General features: G+C 41.5%; 1 protein-coding gene across 1 annotated transcript in view; it reads left to right on the top strand.

Moving 5' to 3' along the window:
• Window positions 1-22,500, top strand: part of ptpro (protein tyrosine phosphatase receptor type O) — an 81,476-nt gene that overhangs the window by 37,853 nt on the left and 21,123 nt on the right. Inside the window, exons 17-24 of the mRNA XM_078272644.1 lie at window positions 3,173-3,256; window positions 10,802-10,837; window positions 13,127-13,208; window positions 13,884-13,974; window positions 15,785-15,861; window positions 16,691-16,825; window positions 19,863-19,985; window positions 21,050-21,204. Of these exons, the coding sequence (XP_078128770.1) occupies window positions 3,173-3,256; window positions 10,802-10,837; window positions 13,127-13,208; window positions 13,884-13,974; window positions 15,785-15,861; window positions 16,691-16,825; window positions 19,863-19,985; window positions 21,050-21,204 (783 nt within the window). The remainder of the gene's footprint in view (window positions 1-3,172; window positions 3,257-10,801; window positions 10,838-13,126; window positions 13,209-13,883; window positions 13,975-15,784; window positions 15,862-16,690; window positions 16,826-19,862; window positions 19,986-21,049; window positions 21,205-22,500) is intronic.

Below are 22,500 nucleotides of genomic sequence, written 5' to 3'. Positions count from 1 at the left end.
GGTAACATTACAGCTTGTTACTAACTGCTGCTGAACATTAGTCCTGTAGGGTAACATTACAGCTTGGTTCTGGTTTAATACTGGACCAGTTTCAGAGATTGTTGTTCACATAAGACACACAAACATGGAGACAGAGAGTCCAGATTGAAAAATACCAAGGAGAAATGACTTGAGTGGATGTTTTTTTTTTTAGCAGATTTGAAGATCCTGAATCCTCAGGACTGATGTCAAAGCCTGTCGCTGCAAACACTCTCAGAGACCCAATCAGAGGCAGATTAGTGGCCGGCAGGGGATTGAGGAGGCAGATTAGGGAATTGAACACGTAGCTACAGATTTAAGTTGGTCTGTGGCTCTTTAAGCAGCGCGACACAGCGTTGATGATAAAGATGAGCTTTGTTTGGACCATCTGAAATGGAATATTTGTTGATGAAAGCTCAGGATTTCCCTTAATCTCAGATTAAAGGGACTTAATGTTGTTTTTGGAGGAAGGTTGTGTTATATTCTACAAAACAAGAAAATGCAGATTCAGTCGTTTGTTCTTTTAAAAAGAAGAGAAAAAGTCTCTGTTGTTTCTGACTAATTAGTGATTAATATAACGGCTGAAAGACGGTCAGTTAAGGCAGAAGCTTGGCTTCCATCTGCTGTTGTATTTGACCTTCCATCATTGATGTGTTCTCGATGTGACGGTGAAGTTGTGTTCGCTTTGACTGCATGTTGTTACAGCAGCGTGGATGTGAAGAGGCCGCCACTGATGCAGATACATCTCAGCCAGCGCCACGAGGGGGCAACACGGAGGCTTTGCCCCCTCGTGGTATTTTTTGCCCACTTGTTTCAATTCAGTTTTATTCATAGTATCAAATCATAACAAGCAGCAGCCTTTTAAATGGTTACTTTGATTTTTTATCTGTTTTTTTTTACTTTAAATATTTAAATTCTTTTACTTAAAATATTTCGACTTTTTTACTTTGACTTTTTGTACTTAAAATATTTTGACTTTTTTTCTTAAATTATTTTGACTTTTTTACTTAAAATATTTTGACTTTTTTTATTAAAATATTTTGACTTTTTTACTTAAAATATTTCGACTTTTTTTATTAAAATATTTTGACTTTTTTACTTAAAAATATTTTGACTTTTTTTCTTAAAATATTTTGACTTTTTTTACTTAAAAATATTTTCGACTTTTTTTATTAAAATATTTTGACTTTTTTTCTTAAATTTTTGACTTTTTTATTAAAATATTTTGACTTTTTTTATTAAAATATTTTGACTTTTTTATTAAAATATTTTGACTTTTTTATTAAAATATTTTGACTTTTTTATTAAAATATTTTGACTTTTTTACTTTAAAATATTTTGACTTTTTTACTTAAAATATTTCGACTTTTTTACTTAAAATATTTTGACTTTTTTACTTAAAATATTTTGACTTTTTTACTTAAAATATTTTGACTTTTTTACTTAAAATATTTAGACTTTTTTTCTTAAAATATTTTGACTTTTTTACTTAAAATATTTCGACTTTTTTACTTAAAAAATTTCGACTATTAGTACTTTAGTCTATAGTATTACTAGTCTATTACGAGAACGTTATGAAGTGACGTTATTACGCGACGTGAACATCATCTAAAAGCTGCAAACCCCGCGATGACGCCACGATGACATCACAGTTTTAAACAGTTCCCGCATATTCCATCACATGTTTTAAGAAAACGTGACGCTTAATTGATTGATTGATTTTATTTGACCACTTAAATATAAAAATATGAAACAGTACATGTGTCATACATTATAAATACATAAATAGTGAGGGATGACACAATAAAGCCCAAAGACTTCTTCCCATTGTGGTCCCTATAAGGGAAGGGGGAGAGGACATTCATTCATCATACATTAAACAAATGCATCCACATCATACAGAACAATGAACAATAGAAATAGACTATGATATGATAATGACTACGATTGGCACCTCAGCCATACGTCCAACCTCTAATTTCAGATGATTCTGCAATTAATACCAGCATGAGGGTGCAAAAACTGCAAAGACAGTTGGCGTTGGGGGAATACATGTCATACATGATTGGCCCACATTGGCGATTTCCGACCCTTTTAGAATTAAATATTTAAAATATTTTGACTTTTTTTCTTAAAATATTTTGACTTTTTTACTTAAAATATTTTGACTTTTTTACTTAAAATATTTTGACTTTTTTACTTAAAATATTTAAACTTTTTTACTTAAAATATTTTGACTTTTTTACTTAAAATATTTTGACTTTTTTTCTTAAAATATTTTGACTTTTTTACTTAAAATATTTAAACTTTTTTTCTTAAAATATTTAAACTTTTTTACTTAAAATATTTAAACTTTTTTACTTAAAATATTTAGACGTTTTTACTTAAAATATTTCGACTTTTTTTTACTTTAAATATTTAGACTTTTTTTCTTAAAATATTTCGACTTTTTTTCTTAAAATATTTAGACTTTTTTACTTAAAATATTTCGACTTTTTTTACTTTAAATATTTAAACTTTTTTACTTTAAATATTTAAACTTTTTTACTTTAAATATCTTGAAGCTCCAGAGTCTAAATATTTTAAGTAAAAAAAGTCAAAATATTTTGAGTAATCCACTCCGAAGTGGATAAAAAAAACTAAAACTAACCCAAAGATGAGTTCCTAAATGTGTAATCTGCATCAGTGGGTGGGGGGGGGGAGGGGGTCACGACCCGAGCAACAGCAACGTTAAAGAGATCATCAGGTTCATTCAGGTGGCCGTCACGCGTTGTGACGACACAAGCCACAGAGTGACAAAATGTGTTTATCCACTCGGCTGAGTGTTGCATTGTGGGCCGGGCCGGGAGAACGCTGCACTGATGTCACAGCCTCAGGCTGAAGGTTGTTGAACGAAGACAGAGCGGCCATTGATGTCCTGCAGCAAACAGACTCCTGTTGTCCTCCAGAGAGACAACGGGACACTTTCTGAACTGCTGCATGATGCATTAACTCTGTGTTCAGCACTAATGTGAAGCTCTCAACGCTCTGTGCCTCTTTACTAATGGAGCGCCATGTTCTGTCCCCACCTATCGCCCCCTGGTGTCTGTTTGTCTTTATTTTCCCTTGTGTGTGTGTGTGTTTTTTTATTTTTTTTATTTGAACCCCCCTTCAGGCGAAGAAGCCTCTTTGCCTTCCTTACCCTACTGCCATCCTGCCTTTGGACTGACTATCTTTTGGCTTTTTATATTAATCCTTGGTAAGTAAAGCACTTGCTGGCCAAAAACACTTCACTTCAGGGGGCATGTCGTAGCAGAGCCACAGCCCACAGTATTGATCAGAGACATTGTTTTTACTCTCCATTTGAACCCAAAATGACCTCCGTGCGGAGCCGCCAGATCATCTCTGGATCCAGAACTTAAGGAGAAGTCTGGTGATATTCTGTTTTTTTTACTATTGTCAACAAATCCCACGAAAAGACCAAAACTAACAATGCATTTAAAGATGTGGTGTGCCTCAAGGCGCGATTCTGGGTCCTGTTACTTTCTCTATTTACATGCTTTCTTTTAATTAGTAGACAGAATACAGACCTTCATATTTATGCAGATCAAACGCAGTAAGTGATACTAAATTAGGTGTGCCCTTGATGACAGGACATCAACACAATACAACAACAAAAACATATAACTAATATATACACACATGGTATCTCACATGGGATCACACTTAACACAAGCAGATAAAAAATATCTGATCTCTACATACCTGGATGACCTGGAACTCAAGGATCAGACTGAGATGATTGTATTTGGGACAAATCTTTACTATTTTCAACAAAATACAATGAAAACAGACAGACAGACAGACAGAGAGACAGACAGACAGACAGAGACACAGACATAAAATCAGACCTTTTTTTCATTTTTTTGAGACATTTTTTGCTTTTCGCTTTTTTAACATTTTTATTGTACTGGCCAATAGCGTTTTATGGAACCATCCATGTTATTTTTGGGCACTTTGGTTGAAAGAAACCCAAATTTCTAAAATAGAAGACTTTGAAAAGGGGTCAAACTGGACAACAGGACGGTTAAGAAACATATTTTCAGGTTGAGTCTGTTTTCCTGCTCAACTTTTGGACTGATTTAGGTTCTGTTACGTGGGATTCGGTACCAGTACTGAACTGTACCTATTTTCGAGCTTCATGCAGTTTTTCGACGTTTTTTTTTTCGGTGCCTTTTTGCAGCTTATTTGTCATTTTTTAATGTTTTTTTGTTGTTGCTTTTTTCAAAGTTTTTTCACCTTTTTTGTCGTTTTACGTGCCCTTTTTTTCGTCTCCTTTTTTTTGACATTTTTTCCGCTTTTCACTAACAATTTATTGATCAATACAAAAGGTATTTCAAAATTACACTTAATAAGGTTTTGGTATTCATAACACAAAAAACAGGCTGGGTCCAGATTGCCTGGCATCTCTGGACTGGTCCGTATGGGGACTTGAACCTGCGACCCTCAGGTCCCGACCCAACTCCCTACAGACTGAGCTACTGCCACCTCACACCCCAAAAATAAGTGTAAAACTAGTGGTAATAAGTTGGTGTGTACAGTATACTGATGGTAGTGGAAAAAAGCTAAGTAAATGTTACTGTTGTTACAGTTATTTACTGTTAACACCAATGCATCTTAGGAAAATATGAATATAAGAAAATGTGGGAATAACACTGCAGCCAGTATATTACTGTAAATTCAAATAATACAGACTGTCTATTTACACTAAAAGTAAAATACCTTAAACTTCAAAAACATTATGCGTACTGTGAATAAACAGTAGTTTACTGGCAAAGCTGCTGCCAGGACATTACTGTAAATTTACGGTGAAAGGTTTTACACTCATTTGACCCTCCTGTTGTCCCGTTTTTCAGAATCAGAATCAGAAGATTTATTGTCATTGTGCAAATGAACAATGACATTTTTAGCAGCAGTTCACCCAGTGTTATACATCTAAATCTAAAAGACAAGAAATAAATAGCAAAACAACAATTTAGAAAGAAATATACACACAAAATATATATAGACACAGAAATAGAATGAAATATACACACTAAAAGTACTGATTATTATTATTATTATTATTATTATTATTATGAAGGTGTGTATGTGTGAATGTGTCTGCGTGCATGTGGGAGGGTGCTGGTGAGTGTGTTCAGTGTTAGCTGGGGGAAAAGCGTATAAAACATAGAATAAAGCAAGAAAACAATACTAAAGAAACATTCAAATGAAAGTGTTTTCAGTTTTCACCCGGGAGGACATTGATTAAAGGGTTAATTGTGTTTTTGGACAATGGCGCTCTATGGCACAGAAGCATTAAATATATCAGGCTTTGATACCGTTTGTAGATTGATTGTTGGTTTGAATCTGCACATGGGATTTGTTGACAAAAACAAAATATATAATATCACCAGACCTATTCTTTAACACTTTTGAAATAAAATAAAAAAAAGTTTCTTTGGTCCAATTTCATTGATGGGGAAACAGGAAGTCAGCAGATGATTTTTCTGACATGTTGAACTTTGTCTTGCAATGCTGTGTCTGTGGTTGAACTCTCAAAGTCACACTAACACGTTGGATGTAGCATGATGCTAGCTGTTGATGCTAACTACAGCTTCGCTCCATGTTTGGTGTCTGCATGCCGTCTGTCTTTTTCCTTTTTGTTAGATTTCACTTAAGAAGTAGACTTTCAGTATTTAGTGCTGTTTTTAGCGTAGCTTTTATCTGCTGTATGTTCTGTTAAGCTCAGTTCAGATCAAAGATTCGCAACGAGGGAAAAAACGTTTTAGAACGTCACAGAGAAATGTTTCAGCGGTCTGAAGCGGCCCGTCTCAGCTCGACTCAAACCAGCTGATGGCGTCGCTGCGACTCAGCTGGTCGAGTCTCCAGAGGCTGGTTTTAGAACGTAAGAGACGTCTCCTGTTTCAACAGCCAATAGAGAAGTCAGCTGGTGGAGTCTCCAGAGGCTGGTTTTAGAACTTAAGAGACGTCTCCTGTTTCAACAGCCAATAGAGAAGTCAGCTGGTGGAGTCTCCAGAGGCTGGTTTTAGAACGTAAGAGACGTCTCCTGTTTCAACAGCCAATAGAGAAGTCAGCTGGTGGAGTCTCCAGAGGCTGGTTTTACGTCTCCTGGTTCAACAGCCAATAGAGAAGTCAGCCGGTGGAGTCTCCAGAGGCTGGTTTTAGAACGTAAGAGACGTCACCTGTTTCAACAGCCAATAGAGAAGTCAGCTGGTTGAGTCTCCAGAGGCTGGTTTTAGGACGTAAGAGACGTCTCCTGTTTCAACAGCCAATAGAGAAGTCAGCCGGTCGAGTCTCCAGAGGCTGGTTTTAGAACGTAAGAGACGTCACCTGTTTCAACAGCCAATAGAGAAGTCAGCTGGTGGAGTCTCCAGAGGCTGGTTTTACGTCTCCTGTTGAAACAGGAGACGTAAAACCAGCCTCTGGAGACTCCACCAGCTGACTTCTCTATTGGCTGTTGAAACAGGTGACGTCTCTTACGTTGTAAAACCAGCCTCTGGAGACTCTGGCACCAGCTGACTTCTCTTTTAGTCTCCAGAGGCTGGTTTTACAACGTAAGAGACGTCTCCTGTTTCAACAGCCAATAGAAAAGTCAGCTGGTTGAGTCTCCAGAGGCTGGTTTTAGGACGTAAGAGGCGTCTCCTGTTTCAACAGCCAATAGAGAAGTCAGCTGGTGGAGTCTCCAGAGGCTGGTTTTAGAACATAAGAGACGTCTCCTGTTTCAACAGCCAATAGAGAAGTCAGCTGGTCGAGTCTCCAGAGGCTGGTTTTAGGACGTAAGAGACGTCTCCTGTTTCAACAGCCAATAGAGAAGTCAGCTCCAGAGTCTCCAGAGGCTGGTTTTATAATGTAAGAGACGTCTCCTGTTTCAACAGCCAATAGAGAAGTCAGCTGGTGGAGTCTCCAGAGGCTGGTTTTATAACGTAAGAGACGTCTCCTGTTTCAACAGCCAATAGAGAAGTCAGCTGGTGGAGTCTCCAGAGGCTGGTTTTATAACGTAAGAGACGTCTCCTGTTTCAACAGCCAATAGAGAAGTCATCTTGTAGAGTCAGCTACAATAAAATTATCCATAATACATTTTATTACTATTACAAACTGTTAATGGAGGCGCCCGCGAGCACGTACGGTGGAGCGAGCTAGAGAGAGACTGAAGAGAGGGACAAAGCCGTGAATTAGAGAAATAAAATGCATTTTTGCCAATCCATCACTAAAAATGTAAACGTAAGCAAGCATCTCGCTATCACTAACGTTATCCACATTCATATTTAGAAGCAAACAAATGTTATATCCAGCTACAAAAAGCCTGGAAGTTGAAAGTTAGGACGAAAGTACCAAGAGTTGATGCTATGGAGATTATACACCGTAGCGTCTCGTCTCGTTAGTGTGAACTGGCAGCTGTCAGAACGCTGCAGACCGACACGATGCAAGAAGATGCAACTTTCAACTGGTCTCGTTGGGAATCTTTGCTCTGAGCTGGGCTTTAGACCTAGATGTTTTTATAGTGCATGTTGCTGGTTAAAGATACACTTACTGACTACAGAACCCCCCAAATCTATAAATATGCTATCAGCTCTGAGCTGAGAGGACATTTTGGGATTTGGTGAGCTGTAACATGATCAGAGAGTGAATCTTTAAATAACCAGATTTGACTCCAGAATGCAAATGCCGTACAGAAGCATGACGTGTAAAAGATAAATGACTGTAAATGTAAAAAGGCTGCATGCTTTTTTTACACCGAGGTTTCTGCATTAAACAGTTTGTGTAAGATTTCAACAAATCACTGAGCATGATGTTGATACGCTGATGTGATATTAGGATTAGTCTTTTTTTTTAAAGCTCTGTTCTCGAGGGTTCGACCGATGGATGGTTCCATAATGGCCTTTTTATGGAAGTCTATGACTGCCAATAATTAAATCATGTTACAGGATGTTGGCTGAATCAAAAATGTCCAATTAAAGGTACACTGGGTAGTGTTTTTGTAGTATTTTATTAACTAAAATCAATGTCTACATTCATAAATATGTCCTCGTTGGTGTAAAATGACCTCTGCCAATGAGCTAACTTATCCTCGTAAGCGAAGAATTTCTTATCTGTATTTCCATCGGACGGGCAAGTCCAAGGAGGCTTCCACGTCGTTCCGCCATTTGGAAAAACTACAATTGCTGAGAGGGACACAGAGCACTAGCCTACATACCTGCAAACTAGTCGCTTTTCGGCGAAAATTGCTGTTTTGAATAGGAAAATGTCATCCACGTGAATCGTGTAGATCCAAAGAGTTTTTATTTTGGGGAGGAGGGGGGGGGTCCGTGGTGCTACCGAAATGCCTCCACTTATCTCCGATGCTCCGAAAACGGACGTTAGAGGCAATCTAAACATCACCGCATGTCACGCTAGTTAACACTACACCTGGTAGCAGCTAACGTTAGCCTACCGTTAGCTAGCAGCTGGAGTAAACACGGTTAAAATGCTGACAGCTAAACGGTGTAAAAGTGTGTCTGTATGTCACTGGAGACGAACGTATGACAGTGTGCAGCTGCTGTTGTCGGAAAAACTACACAAATGGTGCGTTCACTTGAAACTCGCCTCGCCAACCCGGTGCTGCATTCAAAGTTATTGTAAAATACCTTTTTCCCATCCAGTGGTTGTTTTTGTAGTTTAACAGGAATTTATATATATATATATAATTTTAGCACCGGGAAAATTTATAAATTATATATTCTTATATAATATAAATGTATTTTCTTCTCAGGGTCGGGGGGGAGGGGTGTATAAAATGTGTCACCTGTTTCAGCCCTTCAGAGTTTGCAGGTATGAGCCGACCTGTCTAGCTAATCCACAACGCGTTCTCGTTCAGAGCCAGCGTCACGTGACTGAAACCAGCTGAAACGGAGACGGAGATCAGTGGGAGGAGCTCGTCACCGCCCTTTAGCTCATAATGGAGGATCAGACTCATGCCGAGACACAGGAGAAGGAGTCCTCGTCTCCAAAAAAGCGAAAGTTGGAAGACATGTTGTCATAGCTTCTTGGTACATAAGGGCTACCGTAGAGGCAGCACGCATTTGTAAAAGCGAGCTAGAGAGACCTATTGGTTTGAATGCTAAATACAATTTCACCGCTGGACGGGAGACATTCCTACACAGTGGACCGTTTAATTTACATGTTTTTATTTCATGTATGACAATGTACAATTACTCCTAAAATGAACACTGCTTTGGCAAATAGTTAAGTGTACTCCAAAGCATATTTACATAAAACTGTAGTAAAGTGTCTAATTGGCAGACAATAGTGCAAAACTGGACATTTGAATATAGATATTATGTTAATATGCTGATTTTAGTGCCGATATAATTATTAATTAATACTAACTGGGTTTTTCTCCTCGGCTGCTTTTTGTAAAATGTTGGACCATAATGAAATAGATCATGAAAAACATTTTCCTTTCATTGGAAACAATCTAAAATTGGGAAATAAATGAATTCACATAGAAACTCCAGTTTGCAATGTAGATTTTAAGATAATTTACAATTACACTAATAAAAAAGGGATAATGTCCCGACATGAAATGAACAGTATGTCTCCCGTTAAGTTTACGGACATTTCTGTTAATCCCAAAATGGAAAATTCTGTAAATTAATATATCATCTGTACCTTTTAAACAGACATTTCTGTTAATACAAGAAATAAAAATACAGAAAAACACCTGTAAATAAATAATTACAGAATATCCCTTCATATTAACACAGAATGAAAAACGTGGGGGGATTAGCAAATTCAATTAACTATTTTTTAAAGATTTTTTAAAGATTTTTTTGGGGGGGCTTTTCCCTTTATTGTACACTGACGGTGTGTTAAACTATCAAAGGATAGACAGAAAGTTCATTTTTTACTTGCAAACACAAGGAATCAGTTACAGTACTCGCAGCATGAGTACAGAAGTGACTGACGAGAAGCTCCCTACAGCCATATCGTTAATGATATGCCGTGATAATACAAAGTGGATGTCGTCAGTTGTTCTCTGCAGTCTGGGAGTCAGGAACACATCGGGCCCAGACAACGACACAACAGTGGCTCCCATGTTATCTTTTGGGAGCCACTGTTGTTTTGGTTTCTTAACAATATTCACACAACAGTTTAACAGAGAGAGAAAAGAGTATCAGTATAATATTGTTCTATGCAAAGAGTTTAATAACAACAAGAGGAAAGAGGAAAAGTATGTGAATCATAATGTTCCTAACACAGTGGATAGACAGGAAAGGGGGAGAGAGATGGGGGACGACACGCAGCAAAGGGCAGCAGGTCGGATTTGAACCCGCGCCTCTGCAAAGGACTCAGCCAACATGGGGCGAAGGCTCTTACTGGGAGAGCTAGAGACCGCCCCTTTAAAGATTATTTTTTGGGGCATTTTTCAGCCTTTCTTGACATGACAGCTGAAGACGTGAAAGGGGAGAGAGGGGGGAATGACATGCAGCAAAGGGCCGCAGGTTGGAACCTGCGGCCGCTGTGTCGAGGCGTAAACCTCTATATGTGCGCCCGCTCTACCAACTGAGCTAACCCGGCCACTGTATTAACTTTTCTTAAGATTTAAAACTTATCACAATCAATAAAGGCTTTAAAAACCAACATCGGTCGAACCCTATAATGTCTGCAGGGGTGTTACAACACTGGTAGTATTAGTGTGATGCGGTTCTAATATTACTGCAGTTTATCATCATGAGGAACTTCACGTGTTTGTATTTTATAGGAGCAAGACAGCTTTAAAGAAACGGAAGCTAACAAGGTAACATGACTAAACAGCAACGTGTGGCTTTCTTTCAGTCTGTGGGCTTCTTCATCCTCTGCTTTTATTCATTATTTATGTTGTGTATTTGTGTATGTGTGTGTGCTGCCATCGCACTAATAACAGCCTTCAGCCGGAAAACAGAGAACATCTAAACTGTGTAATCCTGCAGATTAAAGTGAAACAGAATATTTCATATTTAGACCAGAAACTGGCAGCAAGAGGGGCAAGTATGGACAGATGGGACAGTACTTAACATTATAAAAGAGTATTAAAACATAAAACTGTATAGAAGGTTAAAGGGTATGTTGGTGTTTCTCAACCTGGATGGCTTGTCTGAACAACAATCTCTGAAACTGGTCCAGTATTAAGCGAGAACCAAGCTGTAATGTTACCCTACAGGACTAATGTTCAGCAGCAGTTAGTAACAAGCTGTAATGTTACCCTACAGGACTAATGTTCAGCAGCAGTTAGTAACAAGCTGTAATGTTACCCTACAGGACTAATGTTCAGCAGCAGTTAGAGTCACTAAAAGTTCTGTTGTTGCTGCTGACAGACTCAGATTATTATTCTAAGTGTCTGACAACATTATGAAAGGATCCCTACAGAGATAGACCTTTTAGTTAAAGAGGAAGATCCTTTTAGTTTAACATGAAAAAGCCCCAAAATCACCATCACCAAACTACACCAGACTCCATGTAAATAATCAGGACTTTTAGCGTGTATAGAGCCAGCATATCTCCACCAGACTCCATGTAAATAATCAGGACTTTTAGCGTGTATAGAGCCAGCATATCTCCACCAGACTCCATGTAAATAATCAGGACTTTTAGCGTGTATAGAGCCAGCATATCTCCACATGTAAATGGGTGAATTAAGGGTTTATTTCAACCAAACCAGAGTGGTGATTGTTGGAACAGTGGAAAGATGAACCAAGACGGCTTTTGGTAGTTTGATTTAGTTTCTGTCCACTTTGAATGAAGTGTTTTTTACCATGATAAAAGTAGTGATTATTTACATGGAGTCTGGTGTAAGGGAATCTGAGGTAAAGCTGTTTGAGTATTTACCTTTCCCTTAAAATACCATAAATCATTATATTGAAACCAAAACCTTTCAACCCTAAGAACACCTTAAATGGAGCATTAACTTGACTTGACTCCTTGGTTGAAATAAACCCTTAATTCACCCATTTACATGTGGAAATATGCTGGCTCTATACACGCTAAAAGTCCTGATTATTTACATGGAGTCTGGTGCAAATATGCTGGCTCTATACACGCTAAAAGTCCTGATTATTTACATGGAGTCTGGTGGAAATATGCTGGCTCTATACACGCTAAAAGTCCTGATTATTTACATGGAGTCTGGTGGAAATATGCTGGCTCTATACACGCTAAAAGTCCTGATTATTTACATGGAGTCTGGTGGAAATATGCTGGCTCTATACACGCTAAAAGTCCTGATTATTTACATGGAGTCTGGTGTAGTTTGGTGATGGTGATTTCGGGGCTGTTTCATGTTAAACTAAAAGGATCTTACTCTTTAATTAAAAGGTCTACCTCTGTAGGGATCCTTTCATAATGTTGTCAGACACTTAGAATAATAATCTGAGTCTGTCAGCAGCAAAAACAGAACTTTTAGTGGACACTGACTGCTGCTGAACATTAGTCCTGTAGGGTAACATTACAGCTTGTTACTAACTGCTGCTGAACATTAGTCCTGTAGGGTAACATTACAGCTTGTTACTAACTGCTGCTGAACATTAGTCCTGTAGGGTAACATTACAGCTTGGTTCTCGCTTAATACTGGACCAGTTTCAAAGATTGTTGTTCCCATCAGTCACTCAGACACAAAAACATGGAGACAGAGAGTTGAGAAATACCAAAGTTACCCATTAAAGGGTCAAATGTCTTTATATGAAGTCTCGAGAAATCCTTCAGGGTGCTACCAGCCAAAAGTCCATTGACTTTTTGACACATTTCTTGCATTTGTCTTGTTATTAAATCAACAGCAGCAGCACACACAGATGTGTTGGCTTCTGGAGAGTTCTCATACTTTATAATCTATATTCATATATGTATAGAAATCTAAAATCACCGTCTGTAAAATGAATGGAAATCTAACTGTTAGATCTTGATCTTTGTTTGTGTAAGTGGACATTTGTACGATGTTTGTGTAGTTAAAAACAGAACCTCACCCTGTTGATTGTATAAATGTAAAGTAGTGACATGTTCTGTCATATTTTAAGTGTTTTCTGACCCATAACGATGTATAATTATAATATTTCAGTCCCGTGCAGCTGGACGACTTTGAAGCGTACTTCAAAGAAATGGGCAAAGACTCGGCCTACAAGTTCTCTCTGCAGTTTGAGGTACAAGTACTCACAAGTTTACTCCGCTGCAGTATTTATACTCAGGCTACATTTACACTGCTACGTTTTGGTTTAAAAAGGAATATCTTCTGCTACTTTTCCTCCTCTCATTCCCCCTGCTCTGGTATTCCCCCTCTCATTCCCCCTGCTCTGGCATCTCCCCCTCTCATTCCCCCTGCTCTGGCATCTCCCCCTCTCATTCCCCCTGCTCTGGCATCTCCCCCTCTCATTCCCCCTGCTCTGGTGTTCCCCCTCTCATTCCCCCCTGCTCTGGTGTCCCCCCTCTCATTCCCCCTGCTCTGGTGTTTCCCCCTCTCATTCCCCCTGCTCTGGCGTCTCCCCCTCTCATTCCCCCTGCTCTGGCGTTTCCCTCCTCTCATTCCCCCTGCTCTGGTGTTTCCCTTCTCATTCCCCCTGCTCTGGCATCTCCCCCTCTCATTCCCCCCTGCTCTGGCGTTTCCCCTCTCATTCCCCCTGCTCTGGCGTTTCCCCTCTCATTCCCCCTGCTCTGGTGTTTCCCCCTCTCATTCCCCCTGCTCTGGCGTTTCCCCCTCTCATTCCCCCTGCTCTGGCGTAGCCTACGGTCCTGCATCAAATTGCTGTGATGGAGTTTTTTGTGATGTTTTTATATTCTCTGAATTAAAAGTGAACTCTGCGTTGTCGGTGTAATTTTAGGAGCTGAAGAGTGTCGGCCTGGATCTTTCCCATGATGCAGCAGACCTGCCCGTCAACAGGCCGAAGAACAGATACACCAACATCCTCCCCTGTGAGTCACCGACAGCAAAGCATCATGGGTGCAAGAGCACAACCGCACAAAGTGTCTCAAACTAAAGAACTACATTTATGTTAACATTTAATTACATTTTCTTGTCTTAAAGGTCCCATATCATGCTCATTTTCAGGTTCATACTTGTATTTTGGGTTCCTACTAGAACATACACTTTGTGTCTGTGTTAGAGCCTGACGGGACCCGACGGGACCCAACGGGCCGGGCCGGGTTCGGACTAATATTTAGAAATGATGTTGGGGTTCTGGTCGGGCTCGGTCACATCAGCGCGATAAGGCATTGATCATCAAACAGCTTATTATGTAGGTGCGCGCCTGTGTTAACGTGCCCTTGTTGACATTGACATTTCCAAATGCCTTCCTACAAACGTACATGTGTCATTAGTATGAGAAAACTGTGTCGGGCTCGGACAGAGAAATGCAGCCCGATCAGCACTCTAGTGTGTGTGTGTGTGTGTGTGTGTGTGTGTGTGTGTGTGTGGGGGTGTGGGCTTGTTTAACTATATTCATGGGGTCCAAAAACTGGGAATACAGTATACTTGGGAGGTCTGCACAGCCTTGTGGGGCCCAAAATGCTGGACCCCCCAAGGTTAAAGGTCTGTTTGAGGGTTAAGACCTGGTTTTAGGATTAGGGTTAGAATGAGGTTCTGGTTAGGGTGAGGGTAAGGGTTAAGGTTAGGCATTTAGTGGTGATGGTTAAGGTTAGGGTAAGGGGCTAGGGAATGCATTATGTCAATGACGGGTCCCCACAAAGATAGGGAAACAAACGTGTGTGTGTGTGTGTGTGTGTGTGTGTGTGTGTGTGTGTGTGTGTGTGTGTTTGTTTTTGTTGATTGTCTTGTGTATTGTTCTTTCTATTCATGCTTTGTTTTAATGTGCATGCTGTTTTAACCCTCATGTTGTCTTTGTTGTTTTTTTTCCTACATTTCTCTCACTTTTTTCAGTGTTCTTTAATCAATTTTCTTTTCTTCTATTGCTATAAAATGTAATAAAACACCCAAATTAGATGAAAGTAGTGAACTGATTATTATTGTACTTGCTAAGAGCATTGTAGGGAACCATCCATGTTATTTTTGACATGACAATTTGGTTGAAAGAAACCCAAATTTCTGATATAGAAACTTTTTGAAAATGGGTCAGATATGACCCGAGGACACCAGGAGGGATGACTGTAAATCATTTTGTGTGTACGTGTTGAGAGATGGTGCTCTCTCTGGAGACTGATGGTGGAGACTTCATACATGACTGATGATTTCAGATTAAATGCAGCTTTATTCAATATTGAACACAACACAACATTGAAGGAGATAACCATGTGTACACACACAAGATGCATGTGTACTCAGACTGATCATAGGATTGCCATACATTTTATACTTTCTGGGGCCGCCCACCAGCAAACCCTCATTCATGATCTCATCCTAACACTGTGTGGTTCCCAGACTCAGATCTCCTGTAGGCCCCACCAAAGGTCATAGGTTAACTGTGCCTAAGTTGTTATTTCGCTATAGAATGACAGAATACATAACAACTCCTGGACAGATACTTATCATGGCCTCTGCATGTTATTCTCTCAGACCCAACATCTGTATCCTCTTCACTTTCTCACGTATAGGGCCTCAACCTTCTCACCATGACCTCCCACCTAGATCTCAATAACACATTACAGAATATGTATAGAATATGAAAATACATTTGAATACATGCAGGCTGGATTATACCACCTATCAGTGTAATGAAAGGTGCTCTACATACTGTATAACATTGACATTGAAATCTTTTCCCTCCAGATGACTTCAGTCGGGTGAAGTTGTTCTCGATGCACAGCGATGAAGGATTGGACTACATCAACGCCAACTACATACCTGTGAGTCCCTTTTATTCTTAGCATCATCCTGAAGGAACATTATGTTCAGGTTTTAGTTTATCGTCCTAATCATTGAACAGTACAGTTGTATATATTCAAATGAAATGCATCTGCCCGGGCTCTCTCAGCCTTTAAACTGTAGATAAATAAGAAATAAACAACAGTGGTGGAAGAAGTACTGAGATTAGTTTGAGTTCCTCATCATCACATCTGTGTTGTGAGTACTCAAAAGTAAAGAAAGCATAAAAAAGTGCCAGAAGGGTCAACAAAAGAGTAAAAAGAGAATCAAAAAGCACCCCAAAATGTTCAAAGGGTCACAAATGCTTTAAAAAAACGCCAAAAAATGGTAAAAGAAATTGGTGAAAAAAAAAGAGCCAAAAGAGCGTCAAAAAAGAGCAAAAATGGGCGCCCGGATAGCTCAGTTGGTAGAGTGCGCGCCCATATATAGAGGTTTACTTCTCGACGCAGCGGCCGAAGGTTTGACTCCGACCTGCGGCCCTTTGCTGCATGTCTCCCCCCCCCTCTCCTTTCATGTCTAAGCTGTTCTATATAAATAAAGGCCGAAAATGCCCCCCCAAAAAAAGAAAAAAGGGGAAAAATAAATGTCAAAAATGCATGATGTCATATTTTATCTCCAACAAGTCCTCTAAACCAGTGTTTCTGAAATGGGAGTATGTGTACCCTTCTTTATTTGGTCAGTCTTTTCACCTTTTTGTCGCCTTTCTGGAGTTTTGTTTTCCTTCCTTGTTGTGTTTTATTGACAGATTATTATTTTATACTTTATGTACGACAGTAAAAGTGTGTTTCTGTGTTTTTTTTTGTACTTCAGGGCTACAAAAACACTAAAGAGTACATCGCCACTCAGGGTCCGCTGCCCGAAACTCGCAACGATTTCTGGAAGATGGTTCTGCAGCAGAAATCTCCGATCATCGTCATGCTGACTCAGTGCAACGAGCGACGGAGGGTGAGTTTCATTTTCACTCCAGAATCAGAATCAGAAAGGAGTTTATGGCCACAGACTACTAGCCTGGTCCTACCAGACTCTGGTCCATTAGCCTGGTCCTACCAGACTCTGGTCCACTAGCCTGGTCCTACAAGACTCTGGTCCACTAGCCTGGTCCTACCAGACTCTGGTCCATTAGCCTGGTCCTACCAGACTCTGGTCCTACTAGACTCTGGTACATTAGCCTGGTCCTACCTGGTCCTACCAGACTCTGGTCCATTAGCCTGGTCCTACCAGACTCTGGTCCATTAGCCTGGTCCTACCAGACTCTGGTCCTACCAGACTCTGGTCCATTAGCCTGGTCCTACCAGACTCTGGTCCACTAGCCTGGTCCTACCAGACTCTGGTACATTAGCCTGGTCCTACCAGACTCTGGTCCATTAGCCTGGTCCTACTAGACCCTGGTCCACTAGCCTGGTTCTACCAGACTCTGGTCCACTAGCCTGGTCCTACCAGACTCTGGTCCACTAGCCTGGTTCTACCAGACTCTGGTCCACTAGCCTGGTCCTACCAGACTCTGGTCCACTAGCCTGGTTCTACCAGACTCTGGTCCACTAGCCTGGTCCTACCAGACTCTGGTCCATTAGCCTGGTCCTACCAGACTCTGGTACACTAGCCTGGTCCTACCAGACTCTGGCCTCTCTCCATTGCCAAGTGTTAACTTCCTTGAAGGCGGGTCCTCTGTTGACGTTTAAAACTATTGGATCTGCCCCAGAGCCGCTCTGGATCTGCCGTAACCAATCGGTAACGTTTGGTCGTGACATTAGCTTAGCATCGTAGCGTTAGCCTTAGCCAACTCCTTCACCACTAACGGAGCGAGCTGGAAAATCAAACTGTTCCTGAACCCCCGTGGGGAGGAGGACCTCAACATCACGGCCACCAACACAACTCAGCAAAGGTTGTTCTTGCTCAGGCTTTAACTTCTGGATATTCAGCAGCGTTGCCACAACGGACCGAATGGCTTCGCTTGCATCTTTCTCCGCCGCCATTAGGGAACTACAACTCAAACTAGCGCGCGACCTCAACGTCATCGCTCTCAGCCCCTCTCTCTGTTCGCTGATTGGACCGGTAAATATTTGGCTGGAGAAAACCCAAGAATATACCGCAAACCCAGACGGAGTACTGAAGGGAAATGAAAATTGAGCAGAAGAACGTAGGAGGGCGGAGCCAGGCTAACAGACTACATCTCCAGCACTACATTTTGGTTTTTAAGCATTTGAGTTTTGAGCCCAAAGTGATCTCGGTGCACCAAGTGTATTTATCTCCAGTAGAAGAACTAATCTCTGTTTAAAGTAACACGCCCAAAACCTCATATCTCATCAACATCCTGGTATACTGGACATAAACAGGAGGCAGCGTGGAGACTCCGCCCCCTGCTGGTCGTTACCATCATAGTGTCTCCCCGTCGACTATGCAACTTTTAGTTTTTCTTTAACGTTTTGGTCGTCTTTTTCTACACTTTTCCCGACATTTTTGTCACTTTTTATGATGGTTTTGTTGCTTCCCCCCCCCCCCCGACGTTTTTGTCGTTTATTTGCAATTTTTGAAGCTTTTTTTGTCCATTTTTTCAAACATTCAAGCATTTTAATGATTTCACTACTGGTTAGATGTCAAACTGCATTTCGTTGTTCTGGTAGTCCTTGCTTGTGCAATGACAATGAAGTTGAATCTAATCTAGTGCTGTCAGTTAAACGCGTTACCGCATACCAATTTTAACAGCATCCATTTTTTTTATCGCGAGATTAACGCTCTTTTTGGCCTAGCTAACTTTGTAGTTTTTTTCACATGCTGCTGCAACAACTAGTACTGTTAGAAAAACTACAACACCACACCGGATCTAGCGAGACCGGAAACACAACAACAGGCACACCGCACACACTGGTTTGGGCTTGCAGCGCCGGCCAAAGAGAAGCAGGCTAACGTTACGCTTTAAAGTGGATGGCGAGCACGAGACGCCGAAATGGATGCCGATAAGATTCTGAATGGAAAGTTTACTTTTAAAAAGTTGCCAAATGGTTCCATTGACAAGACCAAAGTGATCTGTGTGTTTTGTCGTTGTGAACTGAGCTATCATCACAGCACGTCCAGTCTGAAATACCACTTGATGGCTGAGCACGCGGCTGACGGCCGAGGACACAGCTGATGGCCAAGCACACAGCTGATGGCCAAGCACACAGCTGATGGCCAAGCATACAGCTGATGGCCGAGCATACAGCTGATGGCCGAGCACGCAGCTGATGGCAAAGAATACAGCTGATGGCCAAGCCCACGGCTGATGGCCAAGCCCACAGCTGATGGCCAAGCTCACAGCTGATGGCCAAGCGCACGGCTGATGGCCAAGCGCACGGCTGATGGCCAAGCCCACAGCTGATGGCCAAGCAAACAGCTGATGGCCAAGCAAACGGCTGATGGCCAAGCACACGGCTGATGGCCAAGCACACGGCTGATGGCCAAGCACACAGCTGATGGCCAAGCACACAGCTGATGGCCAAGCATACAGCTGATGGCCAAGCACACAGCTGATGGCCGAGCATACAGCTGATGGCCGAGCACGCAGCTGATGGCAAAGAATACAGCTGATGGCCAAGCCCACGGCTGATGGCCAAGCCCACAGCTGATGGCCAAGCACACGGCTGATGGCCAAGCACACGGCTGATGGCCAAGCACACGGCTGATGGCCAAGCACACGGCTGATGGCCAAGCACACAGCTGATGCCAATTCTCCGCCCCCTCGTCAAAGCCAGGCGACAAAAGCACAAAGCAAGCGGATCCACTTTTCCATGTTAAGAGCATTAAAATGAGAAAAAATAATTGGACAAAAAGAAATCTAGGGACATTTAGAATAGATAAAAATGTGCGATTAATTGCGAGTTAACTATGACATTAATGCGATTAATCGTGATTAAATATTTTAATCGTTTGACAGCACTACTCTAATCTAATAGTTCCTGTGAACATGGAAACGTACTGTATATAAAGCTGTGTCCTGTGTTTGCAGGTGAAGTGTGATCACTACTGGCCGTTCACAGACGAGCCGGTGATGTACGGAGAGGTCAGCGTGGAGATGCTGTCGGAGAGCGAGTCTCCCGAGTGGACCATCAGGAAGTTCAGGCTGGGATACGTGAGTACTGCTTTTCCAAAGCTCAGGCTCGGGGCCCAGCATGGGGTCACAGCTGCACTGTCACACTGGACACCAGCGCTGGAAGAAGTATTTTAGATCATTTAGTGCAGTAAAAGTACTAACACCACACTGTAACAATACTCTGTTACAAGTTAAAGTCCTGCAGTGAAAATGTATTTAAAGTATTAAAAGTAAAGAACAATCCTCCCATTTTAGAAAGTGTAAACACACACAGACACACACACACACACACACACACACACACACACACACACACACACACACACACACACACACACACACACACACACACACACACACACAATATAGATGTATTTGATAGATCAATCTGTGTAAAAGATCCAAACAGTTGTGTGTTTAATGGTCTAATCATTTCAGCTGGACTTGTAGGCTGTTATATTGTTGGCTAGTTTCATTTATAACACACACACACACACACACACACACACACACACACATACACACACACTTTCTAGTGAGATGTCAACGTTTGTGAGAGGAAGAAGAAGAAGGGAGAAGGAGAAGGAAATGTGGCGGCCATATGCTGCCGTTGTTTGTTTGCTCGAGCTGTTGCTTCTAATTAGCAGCGCTGCGATGTGCTGTCAGGTCGCCAGAGTTCCTCTGAGCACGCTCAGTACGCACAGCGAGCAGCAGTAACTGTTCTTAATGGGTAAAGTAACTAGTAACTAAAGTAACTAGTAACTAAAGCTGGAACAGATGAATGTAGTGGAGTAACTAAAGTAACTAGTAACTAAAGTAACTAGTAACTAAAGTAACTAGTAACTAAAGTAACTAGTAACTAAAGCTGGAACAGATGAATGTATCCGAGTAACTAAAGTAACTAGTAACTAAAGTAACTAGTAACTAAAGCTGGAACAGATGAATGTAGTGGAGTAGAAGTAGAAAGTGGCATGAAAAGAAAAGACTCAAATAAAGTACAAGTACCTCAACATTTGGACTGAAGTACAAGTACTGGAGTAAAAGTACTTAGTTACATTCCAGCAGTGCTGAACATTGGTGTGTTCATGTGTCTCCCCCTGCAGGCGGATGAGACTCAGGACGTCCTGCACTTGAACTACACCTCGTGGCCGGACCACGGCGTCCCCACGGTCAATGCCATCGAGAGCATCCTGCAGTTCGTTCACATCGTCCGTCAGCAGGCCAACCGGACCAAAGACCCCATCATCGTCCACTGCAGGTCAGCTGACTTTATTCTCTCCCGTCTCCCCCTGATGTATTCTTCACTGCTCTTGTATGCACACGTAACCTCTCCCAAAATTTACACAGATCTCAAGTTTTGAAAAATCGGCAGCGTGCCTATGTTCCCACAGCCCTATGTTCCCACAGCTCTATGTTCCCACAGCCCTATGTTCCCACAGCCCTATGTTCCCACAGCCCTATGTTCCCACAGCCCAATGTTCCCACAGCCCAATGGTCCCACAGCCCAATGTTCCCACAGCTCTATGTTCCCACAGCCCTATGTTCCCACAGCCCTATGTTCCCACAGCCCTATGTTCCCACATCTCTATGTTCTCACAGCCCTATGTTCCCACAGCCCTATGTTCCCACAGCCCTATGTTCCCACAGCCCTATATTCCCACAGCTCTATGTTCCCACAGTCCTATGTTCCCACAGCCCTATGTTCCCACAGCCCAATGGTCCCACAGCCCAATGTTCCCACAGCTCTATGTTCCCACAGCCCTATGGTCCCACAGCCCTATATTCCCACAGCTCTATGTTCCCACATTTCCTTTTTCATAAATTTGCATTTTATCCCCCTTTTTCCCAATTTGGTAGCCAATTAAACCCAACCTATTATCCAGTAGCAATGGACTACAGATGGAATGTAACCCTAACATAGGGCCTAATTTTAAGAGAAATCTTGTGGCTGTGGGAACATTGGGCTGTGGGACCATAGGGCTGTGGGACCATAGGACTGTGGGACCATAGGACTGTGGGACCATAGGACTGTGGGACCATAGGACTGTGGGAACATAGGGCTGTGGGACCATAGGGCTGTGGGAACATAGGGCTGTGGGAACATAGGACTGTGGGAACATAGGACTGTGGGAACATAGGGCTGTGGGACCATTGGGCTGACCCCGAGAAATCTGTGGACAGCACGGCAGTAGAGATACACCTGCTTTTGTCCTGATTTTATTTTGTAATCTGCTGTCCCAAAAATAAAGGCTTAAAAAGAAACTGTGAACAACTCTTCAGTAAAGAAGACCAGTAAATCAATGAGAAAAATAATTTTATTTAGTTATATTCAGAACAAAAAAACAAGTTGTTTGAAAAACAATTGAACACTTAGTTCCTCATCGAGCAGGAGGTCGAACTTACCGCCATAAAGATGCTTTAGACCGATGATGTAATGTCACGAATCCGGTCATCCTGATGCATGTGTCATGCATCCGGCCCTTCACCATTTTTGATCCGGCCCGCCTAGTTGTGCGCCAAACCAAAAATACAGGAAACTCAATTTGGCAGATTT

Source organism: Sander vitreus, chromosome 17 (assembly GCF_031162955.1).
Source record: "Sander vitreus isolate 19-12246 chromosome 17, sanVit1, whole genome shotgun sequence".
NCBI classification, from domain to species: domain Eukaryota; kingdom Metazoa; phylum Chordata; class Actinopteri; order Perciformes; family Percidae; genus Sander; species Sander vitreus.
Note: the sequence above shows the minus strand (reverse complement) of the source record. Positions and strands in the feature narration are given on the sequence as shown.